Genomic DNA, 20034 nt, shown 5'->3' with positions numbered 1-20034 from the left:
AACGTTGCCACGAAAGGGACTATACCCAACAATTTATAAAAGAAGTAATATTATTCGGTAGTCACGGGATTCCTCCCCACGGGATTCCTCCCACCGGATTCCTCCCAACGGGATCCCTCCCACGGTATTCCTCCCACACAGGACTCCTCCCACACAGGATTCCTCCCAACCGGGATCCCTCCCACGGGATTCCTCCCAAACGGGATACCTCCCACGGTATTCCTCCCACACGGGATCCCTCCCACGGGATTCCTCCCAAACGGGATACCTCCCACGGTATTCCTCCCACACGGGATCCCTCCCACGGAATTCCTCCCACACGGGATCCCTCCCACGGGATTCCTCCCAAACGGGATACCTCCCACGGTATTCCTCCCACACGGGATCCCTCCCACGGGATTCCTCCCAAACGGGATACCTCCCACGGTATTCCTCCCACACGGGATCCCTCCCACGGTATTCCTCCCACACGGGATACCTCCCACGGGATTCCTCCCACACGGGATACCTCCCACGGAATTCCTCCCACACGGGATCCCTCCCAGGGGATTCCTCCCAAACAGGATACCTCCCACGGTATTCCTCCCACACGGGTTCCCTCCCATGGTATTCCTCCCACACGGGACTCCTCCCAACAATGTTTCAATTCTTTCCAATTTTCAATTTGTTAGGGTGGGGTGTCCTTCCACACCCCCGTAAAAAAAAATTTTCAAATTTTTTTTTTTTCATTTTAAAATTTTCATGGGGGGGGGGGTGACCTTCCACACCCCCCCAAAATTTTTTTTTTCAAATTTTTTTTTTTCATTTTAAGATTTTTGGGGGTGGGATAACCTTCCACACCCCCCTAAAAAAATTTTTTTTTTTCCATTTTCAATTTTGTTGAGGGTGGGGTGACCTCCCACACCCCCAAATAAATTTTCTTTTTAAATTTTTGGCGTTGGGGTGACCTCCCTCACCTCCATAATTTTTTTTTTCTTTCATTTTTAAATTTTTGGGGTTGGGGTGACCTCCCACACTTTTTCGGGGGTAAGGTGACCTTCCACCCCCCCTAAAAAAAAATCTTTTTAATTTTTTTTTCTTTTCTGGATTTAAAATTTTTTGGGGTGGGGTGACCTCCAACAACCCCCTAAAAATTTTTTTTCATATAAAAAAATTTTAAATGGCAAAAAATAAAAATTTGAAATATTTTTCAGGGGGTTGTGGGAGGTTACCCCATCCCCATGAAAAGTTTAAAATTTGAAAATGGAGGAAGAAAAAAAAATTTTTTTAAAGGGGGGGTGGAAGGTCACATACCTCCTATGGTATTCCTCACAAACAGGATTTCTCCCACACAGGATCCCTCCCACGGGATTCCTCCCACACGGGATCTCTTCTACTGTATTCCTCCCACATGGGTTCATTTTACAAAAAAACATTTTCCCTTTTTTTCAGTTATTTATTTAAAAGATTTTATTTTTAAAATTCTTTTTCCAAATTATTTCCAAATTTTTTCTATAAATTGTCCTCTAAAGATTTTAAAAATATAGGTTTTTTATTTTGACTATATGTCTGAAAAAGTTTCATTTGATTTTTATACTTTGTCTGTCTTATCCAGCTTGCACCACGAGGAGGTCAAGTATAATAGCAAGCCATTTTTGATGTTTTTAATTTAAAAAATTTTTTTTTGCTTTTCTTTTTTTTTAAATCTTTTTATTTTTTTTTATTTTTTATATTTTTTTTTTATTTTATTTTTTTTTTATAAAAAATTGTTTCCTCATAGGATCAGACAGAGCTAAAAATGTTAGCTACTGCTCTGAGATAGATCAACTTATTTGGGCTTGCTGCATAAGTATTAACTTTTGCAGCAAGTCTTTGGGCCAACAATTTGTATTTTAGTCTAACTGCAGGATTGTTGACAGCCTGATTGTCAGCATAAACCTTATGTTGGAGTGCAATGTCCTTTATAAGCCCATCTAAGAGTTTCCACACACTGGGATGTTTAGAGAGAAAGAGTGAATTTAATCCATTGTGGTAACCTTCTACAGCATTAGTGGTTCTGGGAACATTATCAGCTGGATCTGTAAAATGGTTCCAAACTTGAGGGGGATACCTAGGAGGATTTCTTGCTAGGCCTTCACCTCTATCTCTACCCTGGATGTAAGTTACCTCAAAGTAGGCAATCAGCTCATTGACTCTCTCTATATCTGGAAATGAATCAGCTAGTTCATGAAATCTTGGTAACACATCATCTAATGGAACAAATGATAATGCCATTAAGGATTTGACTGCCATGTTGAACTCTGGGTTGCTTTCAAATTGGCTCTTTAGACCTAGTTCTCCAACTTTTCTTATTACAGACTGACTAAGGTGGAAAAGGCATCCTTTTACTGAAGCATTTGGGTACGCCAGTCTGAATGCATTTTGAGCAGCATTTTCAAAGTCAAGCAACATAATTTGTGGAACAGAATCAGGCAGAAGTTCCTTTAGGGCATCTAGCATCCTGATGTATGTATTTTGTTCTTTGTTGGGCAAAAGAAAATACACAATTGGAGGATAGTTGTTGCCTACCTTAGCATGAATTGTGTAAAGCTGGTAGAAAACTGATGGCACAACAGCAAAGGTGCCATCACCCAACCACACATTCTCATCATCCAGTACATGTAAAAGCTCCCTGGAGCCTAACATTAAAATGCGGTTAGGATCTGCAATACCTGTGTCATGAAGAATAACATTCCTGTATTTCTCAGGAATTTCAAAGCTTAAATTCTGAGGATTTGGCTCTACAGGATTGCCCACTCTTCTCTTAGCCCTGATGTTATCATCTAAAGATGGGCGCTTAGGTAGCCTTTGCAGTGTATCTTGACTTAGACCTGCAAGGCAATCTGCAAGAACAGATCTTGTTGTGTCAAGAGTTGAAGAGGCCTTTGTCCTCATGAGGGACTGCACTCTCAAAACATCATTTTTCACTGGATCTCCAGTGTGTGAGTGTACAGGTGCCTCATTTCCCTGAAGTATGCCATTTTTTGTTTTGATAGATGCAGAGCATCTATGTTGCCTCTGCATGCGGCACCTCCATGTCCTCTCACCATTTCTTCCTATTCTATCTTTCCTCAACACATATTGGAATCCACCTTCCACTCGGACTTCACCTCCTCTCTCTGTAAATTGAGCATCTCCACCTTGCATGTTATCTTCTTCTTCTAAGATTTGATGAAATTAAAATTATTTATTTTAACTTACTGAGAAAACAACAGCAGTCTTTAAAGTCCGTCTAATTTTAGTTTTACAGAAAATTTTATAAAACAAAACCTTCTTAGAATTTGAAATTAAATATAAAACTGTTTTTAAAATTATCTGTTATTATGTTTAACTCTAAATTTTAATGTCTGTTTATGTCTCCTTGTACCCCTGAAGAAGAATGTAGTTTTTATTTCTTCTACCAATCACTAAAAAAGTAATTGCAACCCAACCCTCCCCTCCCCCCCATAATCTTAAAAAGGTGGGATAAAAACATAAGTACTTAAAATTTGAATGAATGGATATAACAGTTTACTATAGATGTGACTTCCTCCACCACACTATGTTTATATAAGAGGACAAACTATGAATGAAAATATGTGACCTTCTACACCCCTATAAAAAATTTTTTTTCAAATTTTTTTTTCATTTTAAAATTTTCGGGGGTGGGCTGACCTTCCACACCCCCCTAAAAATTTTTTTTTCCTCCATTTTAAATTTTAAACTTTTCAGGGGGATGGGATAACCTCCCACATTCCCCTGAAAAATTTTTCAATTTTATATTTTTTGCCATTAAAAATTTTTTTTATTATTTGAAAAAAAAAGTTTAGGGGGTTTTGGAGGTCACCCCACCCCTAAAAATTTTAAATCCAGAAAAGAAAGAAAATTTGAAAAAATGATTTTTAGGGGGGTGTGGAAAGTCACCTTACCCCGAAAAAAAAAAAAAATAAAAATATGAAAAAAAAAGAAAATGAAATTTTTAGGGGGGTGTGGAAGGTCACCCCAACCCCGAAAATTTAAAAATGAAAAGAAAAAAAATTTAAATAAAATTTTGTTTGGGGGTGTGGGAGGCTAGCCCACCCTCAACAAAATTGAAAATGGAAAAAAAAAAAAAAATTTGAAAATTTTTTTTTTTTAGGGGGGGGTGGAAGGTCATCTCACCCCTCAAAATCTTAAAATGAAAAAAAAAAAATTTTTAAGGAGGTGTGGGAGGTCACCTCAACCCCAAAAATTTGAAAATGAAAAAAAAATTGAAACATTTATAGAAGGAGTCCCGTGTTGGAGGAATACCGTGGGAGGGATCCCGTGTGGGAGGAATACCGTGGGAGGTATCCTGTTTGGGAGGAATCCCGTGGGAGGTATCCCGTGTGGGAGGAATTCCGTGGGAGGGATCCCGTGTGGGAGGAATACCGTGGGAGGTATCCCATGTGGGAGGAATTCCGTGGGAGGGATCCCGTGTGGGAGGAATACCGTGGGAGGTATCCCGTGTGGGAGGAATTCCGTGGGAGGGATTCCGTGTGGGAGGAATACCGTGGGAGGTATCCCGTGTGGGAGGAATTCCGTGGGAGGGATCCCGTGTGGGAGGAATACCGTGGGAGGGATCCCGTGTGGGAGGAATTCCGTGGGAGGGATCCCGTGTGGGAGGAATACCGTGGGAGGTATCCCGTTTGGGAGGAATCCCGTGGGAGGGATCCCGTGTGGGAGGAATACCGTGGGAGGTATCCCGTTTGGGAGGAATCCCGTGGGAGGGATCCCGTGTGGGAGGAATACCGTGGGAGGTATCCCGTTGGGGAGGAATTCCGTGGGAGGGATCCCGTGTGGGAGGAATCCTGTGGGAGGGATCCCGTGTGGGAGGAATCCTGTGTGGGAGGTATCCCGTTTGGGAGGAATCCTGTGGGAGGAATTCAGTGGGAGGAATCCCGTGTGGGAGGAATCCCGATGGAACCTATTATTCTATTTACTTATTAATTTTGAACTTTTAAAAGATACCAAAATTAATTCATAGATTTTTCACAAAAATTTTAGAAGATTTTTTTAATGATATTTAATTTTTAAAGGCAAGCTTTTCTATAATTAGGTTAGGTTCGTGTGTATTGGATAGCTAAATTAGGCATGGTAGAGTTATATTTTACTTAAAAGAATTGTCCTATTAATTTCAAACTTGTTATGTAAAATTTAGAGAGCATATCAATTCTAAAATTGGCGAAGCTTTTCTATAATTAGGGTAGGTCCGTCCGTCACAGAGGGATAGCTTTTTTCGTTAATTTAGGCTTGTTAGAATTGTCCTATCGATTTCAAACTTTGCATGGTGATTCCTGTAGTAGTTAGGTACGAATTAGAAAGCGAAGCAACTCTATAATCATTACAAGAATGTCCGTAGGTCAATTTAAAGCATGTTGTTTTTTAACTTTCTTAACAACAAAGACTTTAATTCATGTGATATAATTATTTGCTTTATCTGATTTTTGGAGTACTGATTCCTATTACAAGAAGGTACAATATTATAAGCGAAGAATCTCTATAATCCTAAAAATGTAAGTATGTCCAAAAAATGCAGTTTTTCAACAAATTTACTTGCAATTTTGCTTCGACTCTTTTATCTTTATTTTGATTATTCAGTTCTGACACTATATAAGTTTTGATGTACGTTTGTCTTACTGTTTCAGTGCTTCGCTTTTATGGATTTTGTCATCCTTGTTTTTTTTTATATTTTTTTCATTGATATAAAAAGTCAATGAACAAAAAAAGATTTTAATGATTAATTTTAGTCTAGGGTAGGTAGGTTAAATGGACGTATGGACTTTCCGGTTTTTAAAAGCCTTCCTTTGAAAGTTTATACTGTGTCAACACTTTAAGGACAATAGGGATGAAAAGTAAAAAGTTTATTTTACCTTGTGTAAGGTTTGAAATTGAAAGTTTTAAATTGTGCTAAAGCTTTGCATAAATAAATACTATCGTCCTGTGTAAAAGAATAATCAATAATTATTTAAAAAATTTTTGATTTTTAAAAAATATTTTCTATTTTCATGTCCCTCCTTCTCTTTCTTTTTCTTCCTCTCTTTTTAAAGACCACAGAGCTTTTTACTGACTTCACTTTGTCTATCCATTTTATACTATTGTAGTAAGATATGCAGAAAATTTGAGAAAATTGATTTAAAAACCATATGTGCAAAAGATATATACATATATATCCTATTATAGAGTAGTCCTTATACTAAAGTAACAGGATGTCTGTGTGTTTGTGTGTCTGTACCGAAGGATCTCGCTAACCGCTGAACCGATTAGGTTCTCCTTAAGAGGGTACCTTCTCATAGTTCCCGGGAAGGTTTTTAACTATTTTGGGGGAGGGTACCACCACCCTCCTTAGAGAAATCACAATAAATCGATTTTTTTTTTTCTCTCGAATAGAGACTCCTACGTAACATTGCAAATTATCGTAGAATATTGATAGAGACTCCTTCAAACATAGCAAGGTATCGTATTAATCACCTCAAATCAATCTCTTTAAGAAAAGCTTAAAATATCTCGTATTTAAGCAATGGGCAATAAATTTATTTACAATTTTGTTTAGACTTACAAATTAATATTCTGCTTTTAGTGCTTTGCTTTTATACATGTTGTTATCCTTGTTAAATTCACATTTTCTGGTATCTATCTGTCCAGAGCAGATAAAGTTATTTCTCGTATTCATTCGAATCCGGTGGATAGGAACCGGTTCTCATCCATACGAAAAAACTATGTCTAGCATCGTATTATAAACGGCTTTCTACGAATATAAAAATGTACAATCATAAGATTAAAACTAGTTTTTTTAGCCGGTGCCTTCGGCACCACGGGGCTAAAAAAACTAGTTTTAATCTTATAATTGTACATTCTATATCTGCGGAAAGCAGTTTACAATACGATACGAGAAATAAGTATTAAAAGTTATAATAGTTATTTCTTTCATCGTATTATAAACGGCTTTCTGCGGATATAGAATGTACAATTATAAGATTAAAACTATTTTTTTTAGCCCCGAGATGCCGAAGGCACGGGCTAGAAAAACTGGTTTTAATCTTATGATTGTACATTTCTAAATTCGTAGAAAACTGGATATAATACGATGATAGACATAGTTTTTTCGTATGGATGAGAACCGGTTCCTATCCACCGGATTCGTACGAGAATAGTTATTTCTCGTATCGTATTATAAACGGCTTTCCGCGGATATAGAATGTACAATTATAAGATTAAAACTAGTTTTTTTAGCCCCGTGTTGCCGAAGGCACCGGCTAAAAAAATTAGTTTTAATCTTATGCTTGTACATTTCTATATTCGTAGAAAACTGGATATAATACGATGCTAGACATAGTTTTTTCGTATTCATGAGAACCGGTTCCTATCCACCGGATTCGAATGAATACGAGAATAAAAAAACCAAACATTTTTTTTGTTATTCTTTATTTCTCTATAAAGATTCATCATAGTAAAGACAAAACAAATAATTCATAGCAGACATATCTGTGTGTGTGTGTGTGTGTGTTTTAATATCTCTTGAATGTTTATCATTTGTTTTCCAAAAATCTGTTGTCAAATTTTTCTCATAAATTAAAATTAAGAAATCAAAGAACAATAACAAACGAGGTTTCGTGACCAAATAGGTATTCTTTTGTTTTGATCGAGGTTGCGTGAATTATTTTAAGCTTTGATAATTCTTTCATCAAAACTTCGACTCACACACACACACAAATAATTATTTTCTTTGTGCAATTAGCTGTGTGTTGTAATATGCGTGATTTTTTCATATATATATTTTATTTATATATGCAATACATATAATTAAAGCTGCTTCATGCATATATTCACAAATATTATCTTGTCAATATTAGGGTTGGGCCGGATATCCGGCTGATTTATAATGCCGGATATCCGCTTGTTCTGCCAGATATCCGGTTATTTGCCAGATATCGGACAATTGCCAGATATCCAACCGGTACCAGATATCCGGCATTAGAAATCAGCTGGATATCCAGCATCCGGCATTTGAAATCAGCCGGATAATCGGCATTTGAAATCTGCCGGATATCCGGTATCCGGGCCAAAAAAGTATCAGGCCCAACCCTAGTGAATATATACAGATGCATGATAATGTTGATAATACACATCAACAAATACCCAAGTATTTCCAAAAAAAATCCAGTGTTAATTTTATTGTGTAAAGTTTGACTGCAACACTTTTATAAAATAATGGTACAGTATGGCAATTATATATTCTCATATTTAGAAATACTTTGGTAAGATGCAGTGTGTATGATTTGTATAGTAATAATAATAATAATAATAATACTAGGAAAATTGATTGTATTAGCGCGCCATATATGATAAAGCAAGACTTGGGCTTTCTCCTCACAGATTTATAATTGAGACAAATATTGAGCCCTGGGGGACACCCCGCCTTGGGAGTCCAATAATTTCCACAAGTTATATAATCTGCAGAAAAACAGCCCTTTGCGTAGAATTTACAAGTTTTACAACATGTATATATTACTAAAGGCATCATAAATATTTCTATTCAGCTGTAAGAAATGCACAAAAAATAATAACTAATGCTGAACAAAAACATTTTTAAACCTTTAGATATAAACATATTGTAGGGATTTACCATTAGTTAAAAATAAATAAATCTAATTTTTACATATAATCATATTAAATTTGAGCAGTTTTTTTTATCTTAAATTAAAGCAAATTTGTTGAATAATTAAAAATCAGAAAAGTATTTTAAAAAAAAAGATTATTAAATTACCACAAGAAAAATTTGCAAATGTCAGCTTTAATTTACAATTTTTTACAATAGAATATTAAAAGATTAAATTAAAATGAAATAAGAGGACCTTTGTAAAAAATTAATCTTTCTGTTTTGAGAAACATTTATTGAATTTAAACTGATAATATTTTTATTTCTAATTATTTTTAGGAGATCCCTAATGATAAAATAAGATAAAAAAAACAAGGGTGACAACTTTCATAAGTAGCAAAGCACAAAAATCATAAATAGGAATGTGGACAAGGAGATTAAAAAGAGTATTTTAAAAAATCAAGAATCACAAAACCTTTCTCACATGGGAAATCTTCACAAAAATAATCAGCCATCTATCTTGAATAAAAGCTGAGAAAATCCCATTTTCACCATAGCATAATTAGTGGAAAGACAAATTGAGTTATAGATTAGCTTTGCTACTAAAAAAGGACATTACACATCTTTGAACTAAATGTGCAACCAACCTCTGACAATACTTTTTGCAGGGCTTTTAGTAAAGAAAGCATAAAAAAAATGATGCTTGACAAGGTGATGTATCACCCTGCTGCAGAAACAAAATATCTTTAGGAATCATCCATTTGACATATAAATAAGGCACAGAGCATTTATTTTAATTGCAGGACAAAATATGTTTTCAACAAAATAAAAATATACCTTTTTTTGTCTATAATTATTTCTAAATTTTTTCAGAAGAATTAAAAAACAAAACATTACAGCACTATCATAAAAACTGCAAGCTAACTTTGTTTTTGTTATTTTTTAAATCATAATCTATTATAATCATTTTATTAAAAGCAAAAATTTCTTGTTTAAAGATATTTTTTTTATAAATGCAGTTTCTTTTTGAATAACACTGTAAGCTATAAGAATATAATAAATAATAATAAAAGAAATGGTTATTTTTAATGAAATGGCATAAAAACTTAATTATAATTATTGTAAGAATTGATAAAAGTGCCATTTTTATTATTTTTTATAGATTGTATCAAGCAGGTAGAGATAGATAAATATCTATCTTTCTATCAGTAACTTTATTCTAGGGTTGGGCCGGATATCTGGTAGTTTGCCGGATATTGAACATTGCCCAGATATCCGGCCAAAAAAGTATCTGGCCCAACCCTACTTTTTTCCATAAAATTTATACATAATTTTTTCTATATTTGTTTTATTTTCTAACTCATTGTATTTCTTCCATTATAATAGTATGAATTACCAGCAGTACCATTCTTTATTCTAATTATATTAATGTCAATTTATATCACACTGTATTCAATATCTGATATTTGTTCAGTTTATTTTTTTATTGATGGCAGCACATTTCATCATAATGTTTATATAGCTGCCACTTTTTCTGTCAAATAATCAATTCACTTTTTAGATTATTATTTTTTTATTTCACTTTTTGTCTCAGATTTTAAAAAGTTTCTTAAAATATTTGAGTTTTTTTTTCTTAAAAGAAAAATTGATAATAGATATAGCCTTACTGTTGATAAGGCATTCTTCTGTGAAGCAATAAGCAGAAAAGTACTAAATGTTCACCAATGAATATTTTCTTTTTAATTCAAGCTTTTCTACTGTATTTAATATTTTTTTTCAACATTGTTTCCTTTTTTGAATAAAAAAAGCACCTAGAAATGTGGATTTTAATTTTGGAGAGGGTTCAATTTGTGATCTACTAAATTAATACTTTTTTTAAATGGCTAACTATGTTTGGTTGTTATCTTTATCAGGAACTGATTTCACCTCAATCATCATGTTCTGTTGTCCAGTTTTCTCTGAATTTCCAGTTGTTACCTCTGAAAGTGACCATTTTAAGTCTGTTGCATGCCTATCTGTCTGTCTATCTGTCTGTCTATCTGTCTGTCTATATGTCTGTCTATGTGTCTGTCTATATGTCTGTCTATCTGTCTGTCTATCTTTCTGTCTATCTGTCTGTCTATCTGTCTGTCTGTCTGTCTATCTGTCTGTCTATCTGTCTGTCTATCTGTCTGTCTATCTGTCTGTCTATCTGTCTGTCTATTCTAAAATCCTGGTATTTCATTTATAAATCTGTTGTAAAACTTATTCCCATTTACTTTGCTGATTATGTTCTCCCTAGACATATGGGGATGGTAATGGAACTAATTTGAGAATGAGCTGTAAAGAAGCCATTCCTGTTTATAAACAAATGTAATTGGATTCATAATACATTCATTTATTTAAGGAATTGAAAAAAAAACATTGTTGTGCATTTATTTAATTCAATCTTTTTTAGGAAAAAGCCCACCTCTATAATTTCTAGACTTATCTGTTTTGCCTTATCTTGATGATCTTAACTTGTCTTATTTAAAAGCTACTCATTATGATCAAGATGATATTCTTGTTTAAAAAGGTTTTTATATTTTCAAGTTAGTATGGTTTTCAACCTATCTAAAAAAAACATTCTAAAACATAAAAATATTTTAGCAATCATTTTTAATTCATTTTGTGAATTTAGTGAAGTGAATCAACCAAATTTAGCTTGTTCAGTTTTTAAAATGTCACATTCCTGAAGTTGTATTAGTTGTTGTATCCTCATCATCATCCTCTGTCACAGGATCTTCAATCTTGGACACTTCTGGCCCTGTGGCTCTCACCTTGTGCACCTTCCATGCTTTCTGTATGAGGCTGGCACAGTACTCCTCCCGCTGTTTCCACAGAGATGAGGAGGTGCGCTCATACCCAGGCCGGTCAGCAAACGTGGTCACCTTAAAATTTAAAGGGGTCATTTTTAGAGAGAGAGAGGAGATAATCAGCTGTTTATTTGCCCCAAGATCAAGGTGATAGGTGTTAGTCATGTCATAATGTATCTATAGAATACTTAAACAGTGCTGTGTGTCGCCAACAAGCTTAAACCCATTTTAATGACCCCCAGTAGCATATTCTAACTCCCAACCCTTCCACCCAGTATAGTCCCCTTTATGCATATTCCAGCTCCAGTACAACGTCTTAGAGAATGTTTACCTTCACTTCCTCAACATGAGGTGGATCTTCAATTGGATTCCCTTTGCGGGCAAAGAAGTCCTGAGTAAGAGCATCGAGAATATCTGTACAGAAGACCATGTCCTCCTTCACCTCTCCTGTGTCAGGATCTGAGAACCGGACAATTGGTATGTCCATGTGGATTATCTTGAACTTATTTGGCTGTGCAACTCTATATAAAAAAATACATTTTATAAACATTATAAATTTGCTTTTCATTGTCACCACAAGCCTAGGAGTTTGGGTTTTTTTTCATTACATTTACAAAGTTATAAAGGAGAATGTTTTACCCTGGAAATCCAAGCTCCTAGGTTGTCCAATACAATGTTAAAGGAATTGGCCCTATGTTGTGAAAATGTTTTAAAATATGTGCATACAAAGATAGATAGAAAGGTTGAAAGATAGATAAAAAGATAGAAATATAGATGGAAAGATAGATAGACAGATAAATAGAAAGATAAATAGATAGAAATATAGATGGAAAGATGGATAGAAAGATAGATAGAAAGATAGATAGAAAGATAGATAGAAAGATAGATAGAAAGATAGATAGAAAGATAGATAGAAAGATAGATAGAAATATAGATAGAAAGATAGATAGAAAAATAGATAGAAAGATAGATAGATAGAAAGATAGATAGAAAGATAGAAAGATATAAAGATAGATAGATAGAAAGATACAAAGATAGATAGAAAGATAGATAGAAAGATAGATAGAAATATAGATAGAAATATAGATAGAAAGATTGATAGAAAGATAGATAGAAACAGATATAAATATAGATAGAAAGATAGAAATATAGATAGAAAGATAGATAGAATGATAGATAGAAAGATATATAGAAAGATAGATAGAAAGATAGATAGAAATATAGATAGAAAGATAGATAGAAAGATAGAAATATAGATGGAAAGATAGATAAAAAGATAAATAGAAAAATAGATAGAAAGATAGGTAGAAAGATAAATAGAAAGATAGATAGAAATATAGATAGAAAGATAGATAGAAAAATAGATAGAAAGATAGATAGATAGAAAGATAGATAGAAAGATAGATAGATAGAAAGATAGATAGAAAGATTTATATAAAGATAGATATAAGAATAGTTAGATAGAAAGATAGATAGAGAGATAGTTAGATATAAAGATTGTTAGAAAGACATTTATGTTCTTCTCTTGGATGGAAGGGGTAGTGTAAGTTATTTACTTGGAGGAAAAGACAGACAGAAGAAAAGACTTGACCACTTGAAGAGAAGCTTTGTAACTGCAACAAAAGGAAACCTGACCTGAGAGGATCTTCCAAAACATCCAGAAATTCTGTCAGATTCTTGTAGTCAATATACTGGGTACCATCTGGATCAAACTCTTGCCAGATCTCATAGAACAGATCATAATCCTCATCAGTAATACCCTCCTAAATTACATGATCCATATGAGTTCTCTGATTGGTCAAATCTATGATCACATGACCAATTAGAGTTCTCTGATTGGTTAAACATCTCATAGAACAGATCATAATCTTCATCAGTAATACCCTCCTAAATTACATAATTACATGATCCATATGAGTTCTCTGATTGGTCAAATCTATGATCACATGACCAATTAGAGTTCTCTGATTGGTCAAATCTATGATCACATGACCAATTGGAGTTCTCTAATTGGTTAAACAACTCTTAGATCAGATCATAATCCTCATCAGTAATACCCTCCTAAATTACATGATCAATATGAGTTCTCTGATTGGTCAAATCTATGATCACATGACCAATTAGAGTTCTCTGATTGGTTAAACATCGCATAGAACAGATCATAATCTTCATCAGTAATACCCTCCTAAATTACATGATCCATATGAGTTCTCTGATTGGTCAAATCTATGATCACATGACCAATTAGAGTTCTCTGATTGGTTGAATTATAATCATAATCCTCATCAGTAATACCCTCCTAAATTACATGATCAATATGAGTTCTCTGATTGGTCAAATCTATGATCACATGACCAATTACAGTTCTCTGATTGGTCAAATCTATGATCACATGACCAATTAGAGTTCTCTAATTTGTCAAATCTATGATCACATGACCAATTAGAGTTCTCTAATTGGTTAAACAACTCTTAGATCAGATCATAATCCTCATCAGTAATACCCTCCTAAATTACATGATCCATATGAGTTCTCTGATTGGTAAAATCTATGATCACATGACCAATTAGAGTTCTCTGATTGGTTAAACATCTCATAGAACAGAATAAGTAATCAATTAAATTAAGTATAAAAATTTTAGTCAAGTTACTTTTTCCTTAATTTGCAAGAGTTCCTTAATAATGGTCAAAGCTCTTATCTCCAAACCAGTTCAAGTTCTGATTGAACACATGACCAATTTTAGCATTCTCTGATTGGTTGAAAATAATCCTGATGACCAGTTACTGATCTTTGATTGGTTAAAAAATTGATCACATGATCTATTAGAGTTCTCTGATTGGATGAATTAATTACCTGGACATCCTCATTGGCCTGGCTATAGTTCTCAAGAATCACAGCAATGTACATGTTCACAATAATCAAGAAACTGAAACATAAATTTGGTATGAGAAATAAAATTTGTGTTCAAAGAAATTAGTTTTTTGTATACATTCTAAACCGATTAATATCCAGTTGATAAGAACTGGTTCTCATCCGTACAAAAAAAATATGTCTATTATAATAAAAATATACAAAATGTACAATACAAACAGATTTCTGTGGATATAAAATGTACAATCATAAGATTAAAACAAATTTTTTCAGGCACAAGATGCTGCTAAAAATAATTATTGTACATTTTATATCAGCAGAAAGCTGTTTATAATAAAATGTGAGAAATAACTATTATTTTACCTAAGAATGTTATGATGTGAATACCCCCTCTTAAGGAATATTTTCAAGTGAGATATAGGGATCTGGCCAATTTTGATACTTAATAATAAAACTTACCTAAGAACAAGATATGCAATAATGTAGAAAATACCAGGTCCCATCTTGCCACAGTCTCCAGGCTCACCTGAAAAGTCACAGGTTTATAGATAGATAGGTAGATAGAAAGGTAGATAGAAAGATAGAAAGATGAAAAATAGTTAGATAGATAGATAAGTATATAGATAGCTAGATAGATCAATAAATAAAAAGATAGATAGATAGAAAGATGGATAGATAGAAAGATAGATAAAAAGATAGATAGACATATAGACAGAGAAAAATATTGGTTTGTTTATGTATATTACAAATTGAACTCTTAATAGGACAGATTAAATTAAGATCAAACTTTTTAGCATAAAAAAGAAAAAACTTAAAACTTAAAAGATCTACCTATTTCTGTATCCTGCTGTTTACAGTCAGTATCATCAAAGATTGCATCTAGAGTACCATCCCAGCCAGCTGAGGTGGCCATTTGAAACAACAGAATGAAGGTCTTAAAGAATGTCTTGAAGTTGTGGACATCATTGAAGCCGCCACGAATTCTGAAGATTTTGAAGTAAGCAAACAATGTTTGATTAAAGGGTAATAATACACTAGGATATATCTATTTTAATCTTGTGTAAGGTGGTAAAGCTTTATTTTTATCTTATCATGATGAAACTGACCAAAGAAAATTTATTATGTTAAATAACTTTAGAGTTTGACATGAAAAAATTTCTTAAAAAGTAGAAAAATATTATTTTTTGTATTTTTAGATTGATAAAAATGTTGGCCAAATCACATTTGTAATATAAAAGTTAAAAGTTTTAGAGCAATTTATCCTCCATATACTTAGTGCACCTTGTTAATAAAGTAATTAATTGTTAAGATGCCCCCTTTGGAAATAAGTACAAAATATCTGTTTAAGATATCATAATTTAGGTATAGTCTCTTTTGTGGCAATGCGATTTGTAGTATTTTCAAAATGGCATAGGTTATTTTAGATTAGGTTAGGTTATTTTGGGTTAAACGATTGCCCCACAGGGTTAGAGCCCCCCACAAGGGCTTGAAATAAGAGAAAAGCTACTGTGATAATAGGAAGAAACACCCCTTAAGAAGTGTTGCCACAAAACTGACTATACACCTTAATTTTGTAAAACTAAGTGTTTGGTTAACTACATTCCTGACATTCTTGAAGAGTGACATGCCAAAGACAGCAAAGATGAACATGACCAGGAAGAGGAGAAGACCAATGTTGAGCAGGGCAGGCATGGACATGATCAGCGAGAAAAGCAGCGTACGAATACCTTTGGCGCCTTTGATAAGACGAAGAACACGACCAACCTAGCATTAGCAATTAAGGCGTGATTGTACTGCTTTATTTTTTTTAGAATTATTTCTAGTCTCTTATTTAAAACACTTAGACAAAACATACAGAATGATGTGCAAGCCACACTATTAAGTAGTTTCTAAATTTGTCATATGAAATGAAAAAGTAATTCTTGTACTTTTGATATAACAACTTGAATTTAGTAACTACCTTTATAAGTGATTTACATGGACACAAAGTATTATTCAAGCAAAGTGCAATCATAATCTTATCCATTCATCTATGATATTTTACCACGCTCTATAATATTCATCTAGTAAAGAATACATTTGATGCAATGCAGAGCATAAACAGATTCTTTAGAAAAAGAAGAGATTTATAATTATTAAATTGCTAAAATTGTTTTAAGATAGTTTTTATGTCACCGCCCTATCCACTATTTCTCAGGAATCACTGCAACCCTATACCATTTAATGGTTACAATTCTTGGCTAGACAAAATATTTCTTTTTTATAAGGTTACTTGATTTCAAACTTATCATTAAACTAGTCTTAGTAAATATCTTTATGGTAAAAATATATCAGAGTTGAGGAAAAACTATTTCTCTACTAGTTAACTGGATACTAAATGTGAACAGATCAATTCAGCCTCAGCTTCTGATGTTCTATTCACATTCAATATTTGCTAAACTATTAAAGAACTAGTTTTGTCTCAAATCAATAAGGATCCACTTTTTTTCAGGGGGTAATTTGGTTCATATTAGGATTTATTTATCCACCTGAATATTTTTTTAGTAAAAGATCAGACTAAATTAACATTCTGATCACAAATGAAAATACATTTATTTTTATTGTTATATTCCTGCTTTTTAATGCAAGGAGAACTACTAACTGGACTAACCGTACCTCCCCCCCCCCTTCCAATCATAAATTTATTTAAAATGCATAATGTTTTACATGAAAACAGTCTTCTTGTTTTCTCAAACAACCAGTAGAATGTATAATTATGCATTTTTTCATTAATCCTCTTTAAAATATTTTCATAGTCTTCAAATGCATTGGTGTATTTCATAAACAGTCATAAATTTCACATTTCGACTGTTTCTAATTTCTAACATATGTATTAGCCCTGCAAGAAATAAGGTTTTACTAACTAGATTCTTAGTTTTATTTGGACAAGATTACTTTAGCACTTTTCCAAGTGGCAACCACACTTTAAAGCTGAAATAGGTAAAAACAGCAAGCTTTGCATGCCATAATTTTCCAAATCAATCAATCCTTTGATCAACAAATCAATCAATAATTTTTTTATCAATATTTCAATTAATCAATCAATAAAGGAATTGATCAACCAATCTATTTCTCAATCAATATTTATTTATCAATTTATTGATCTATCAATCTATTGATCCATCAATCTATGAATCAATCAATCTTTGAATCAATCAATCTATGAATCAATCAATCTATTGCTTTATCAATAAATCAATCAATCAATTGGTCTTTCAATCTATAGATCAATAAATCTATGAACCAACCAATCTATTGCTCAATCAATCAATTAATAAATCAATGTATCAATATATCAATTGATCAACCAATCTATGAACAATCAATGATTCCATCAATCTATTGATCAAACAATCTATTGATTTTTTGTCAATCAATCAATCAATTGAAATAAGTTTTACTTATGATAATGTGCTCTATATGCAAAATCATTATTTCTTAAGAAAAAAACCTTATCAAATAAATGATTATGTTCAATAGCTTTTAGTTTCTAAGCAAACAAAGGCACACAGAATTATGCTTTTTCAAGATGTACATTTAAAAGCATTAATATATTTTGAAATACAAATGTTTAGTTAAAGGGAGAGTTCCAAGACAGAATTTTAGCTAATGAAATCATTTTATTGGAGCCATCCCTTTACATTTATGTTTATGTTTATTTGATGGTTAAAAAAGTGTTTATCAAATTAGGTCAAACATTTTATAACAAAGAGAGAAAAGGAACATTGGGCTGTTTATTACACTAGTCCCAAAAGTTTTGTAATAAAGTTTTTTTTATTCATTGGCTTTAAGAATTTGGGGACATTTGTGAATTTTAATTGGTTGATTCATTAGATTGAGTGTTAAAACATTTCAACCACTAATTTTAATCTACAGAAGAGGTGATTTTGTGTATCTGCATTGGGGATATTAATCATTGTCTTATCCCTTTAGATCCCTAAATGAAGCAATATTATTTATGAAGAGATACCACTTTTTTAACCATCTTGTATGTATAATAATATTTGGTAGAAAATATTTTTTTAAATCTTGCCATTTTCTTTAGTTTAGAAAGAATTTTGACAAACTAACTGTAATTTGTCTAAACAAAAATAATTAAAAATAATTGAAAATTTGAAAAATTGGCCAATTTTATAAAAACTATTTTCATTTTATTTCTTGTTATGCTTCTAAGGTGTGTTTCCTAAATAGGGAGTGAGTCAGAACACAGAACCCCCCCCCCCCCACCAATTCTTAGTTTTAAAATAAATTGAAAAAGGAAAGAGGGTGGGTTAGTTCTTTTTTCCTTTCACTTTCCCTTAGTATTAAATACAACCTAACTTAACTTGATTCTAAGTAATTATACAAAATCTTTCTTCCAGGTGGCTAATATAACAATACCCCACCCTCCCCTTATAACTTCTCTGGCCATGAAGAAACGTATTAGCTAACATGTGAAGACTATATTAGCAACGTCCATTTTTTTTAAAAAAAGGAGGTGTGTTATTATTTTTTTTTTTTTGGGGGGGGGAGGTGGGGAAAAGCTTTTCAAAGTGTATTAAAAAATCAGCCATGTGATGTCATAAAGGAGGCATCTCTTTTTTTATGGGTTTTCTTTCTCTCATCCCTCATTTTTATGACGTCACATGGCTTATTTTTGAGACACTTTGTAAGGCTTCTTTGTTTTTTTTTTGGGGGGGGGGGGGATAATCACTCCCTATTTAGGAAACTAGCAGAGAGAGATGTATTAAAGCAAAACACTAAATCAACCACAAGGCTTCAAGATATGTCAAGTGAATAAACTTATTATATCTTTAAAAATATAAAAAATTTAAAATTTTGTTTATAAAATTTTTATATATGTTGGAATAATTATTTCTCGCATAGTATTATAAACGGCTTTCCGCGAAAGGTAATTGATCTAAGCTGAACAAGGCACTATAAGGGAAAAACTTTTTTTTGTTATTAAATTTGACACAACTTGAAGCGTCGTGGACATAATGATCCCATGGAGAGAGGGAGGGGACATTGGACAGTAAATTACACTGGTACCCAAAGTTTTATATATGTTTGATTCGTTATATTGATACTTTTCATTGAATGGTTTTAAACTAAAAGTATTCAAACTTTTCAACCAATAATTAATTGGGGATGTGTATAAATTTATTGTTCACTGTCTTATCCCTTAAGATCTGAGGAATGGCGCACATGACAAAAGCACTTACCAGACTTAAGTACAACAATATGGCCTCTTCAACAACAATTTAAATACAAAAAGTTCCTAAAATATTTTTAATCTTTTTAGCAATAAAGTTAAAATAGAAAATTGATTGGTTTGTTCATTAAGGTGAGTGTTCAAATGTTTCAACCACTAATTCTGATCTACAGAAGGGGTAATTGTATGCATCATCATAGGGGATGTACATCAATTTATCGGCCATTGTCTTATCCCATTAAATCTCTGTTTTTTTATAGTTATTTATCGCATCGTATTATAGACAACTTTCCACGGATATTAAAATGAAAAATTATAAGATGAAATCCAGTTTTTTACCTATTGTTTTTTCATTTTGATACCCACAGAAAGCTGTCTATAATACGATGTGGAAAATAACCTTTAATACTGGTGTTTTTTTGTTGACTTTTTGCAACAAACGAAAGAGGAACACCTTTTCTGACAAGCGTCCAAACGGCCGG

At 32.9% G+C, this 20034-nt stretch overlaps 2 protein-coding genes across 2 annotated transcripts; both read right to left on the bottom strand.

The window, feature by feature from the left end:
* Window positions 1-1487: 1487 nt before the first annotated feature.
* LOC145307017 (uncharacterized) lies at window positions 1488-3165 on the bottom strand. The gene has a single exon (XM_080149356.1). The coding sequence runs from the start codon at window positions 3163-3165 to the stop codon at window positions 1762-1764; it is 1404 nt and encodes a 467-aa protein (XP_080005482.1). The 3' UTR covers window positions 1488-1761.
* Window positions 3166-11316: 8151 nt separating this feature from the next.
* LOC145307016 (sodium channel protein para-like) lies at window positions 11317-19613 on the bottom strand. The gene is made up of 8 exons (XM_080149355.1): window positions 19563-19613; window positions 15927-16083; window positions 15151-15306; window positions 14779-14845; window positions 14302-14374; window positions 13084-13211; window positions 11780-11969; window positions 11317-11523 (listed from the first exon to the last, which is right to left on the bottom strand). The coding sequence occupies exons 2-8, from the start codon at window positions 16015-16017 to the stop codon at window positions 11317-11319; spliced, it is 912 nt and encodes a 303-aa protein (XP_080005481.1). The 5' UTR covers window positions 16018-16083; window positions 19563-19613.
* Window positions 19614-20034: the final 421 nt, after the last annotated feature.

The sequence above is a fragment of the Acartia tonsa genome, chromosome 15 (genome assembly GCF_053477335.1).
Source record: "Acartia tonsa isolate MP-2025a chromosome 15, ASM5347733v1, whole genome shotgun sequence".
In the NCBI taxonomy this organism is placed as follows: domain Eukaryota; kingdom Metazoa; phylum Arthropoda; class Copepoda; order Calanoida; family Acartiidae; genus Acartia; species Acartia tonsa.
This window is presented reverse-complemented; position numbering and strand designations above follow the sequence as displayed.

Excerpts from the sequence above, each read along its gene's own strand:
- LOC145307017 (XM_080149356.1), bottom strand. The coding sequence starts at position 3,165 with ATGCAAGGTGGAGATGCTCAATTTACAGAGAGAGGAGGTGAAGTCCGA.
- LOC145307016 (XM_080149355.1), bottom strand. The coding sequence starts at position 16,017 with ATGTCCATGCCTGCCCTGCTCAACATTGGTCTTCTCCTCTTCCTGGTC. Across the intron at positions 15,307-15,926 it reads CATGTCACTCTTCAAGAATG|TCAGAATTCGTGGCGGCTTC; the intron begins TCAGGAATGTAG and ends ACTTCAAAATCT. Across the intron at positions 13,212-14,301 it reads AGGCCAATGAGGATGTCCAG|GAGGGTATTACTGATGAGGA; the intron begins GTAATTAATTCA and ends CATGTAATTTAG.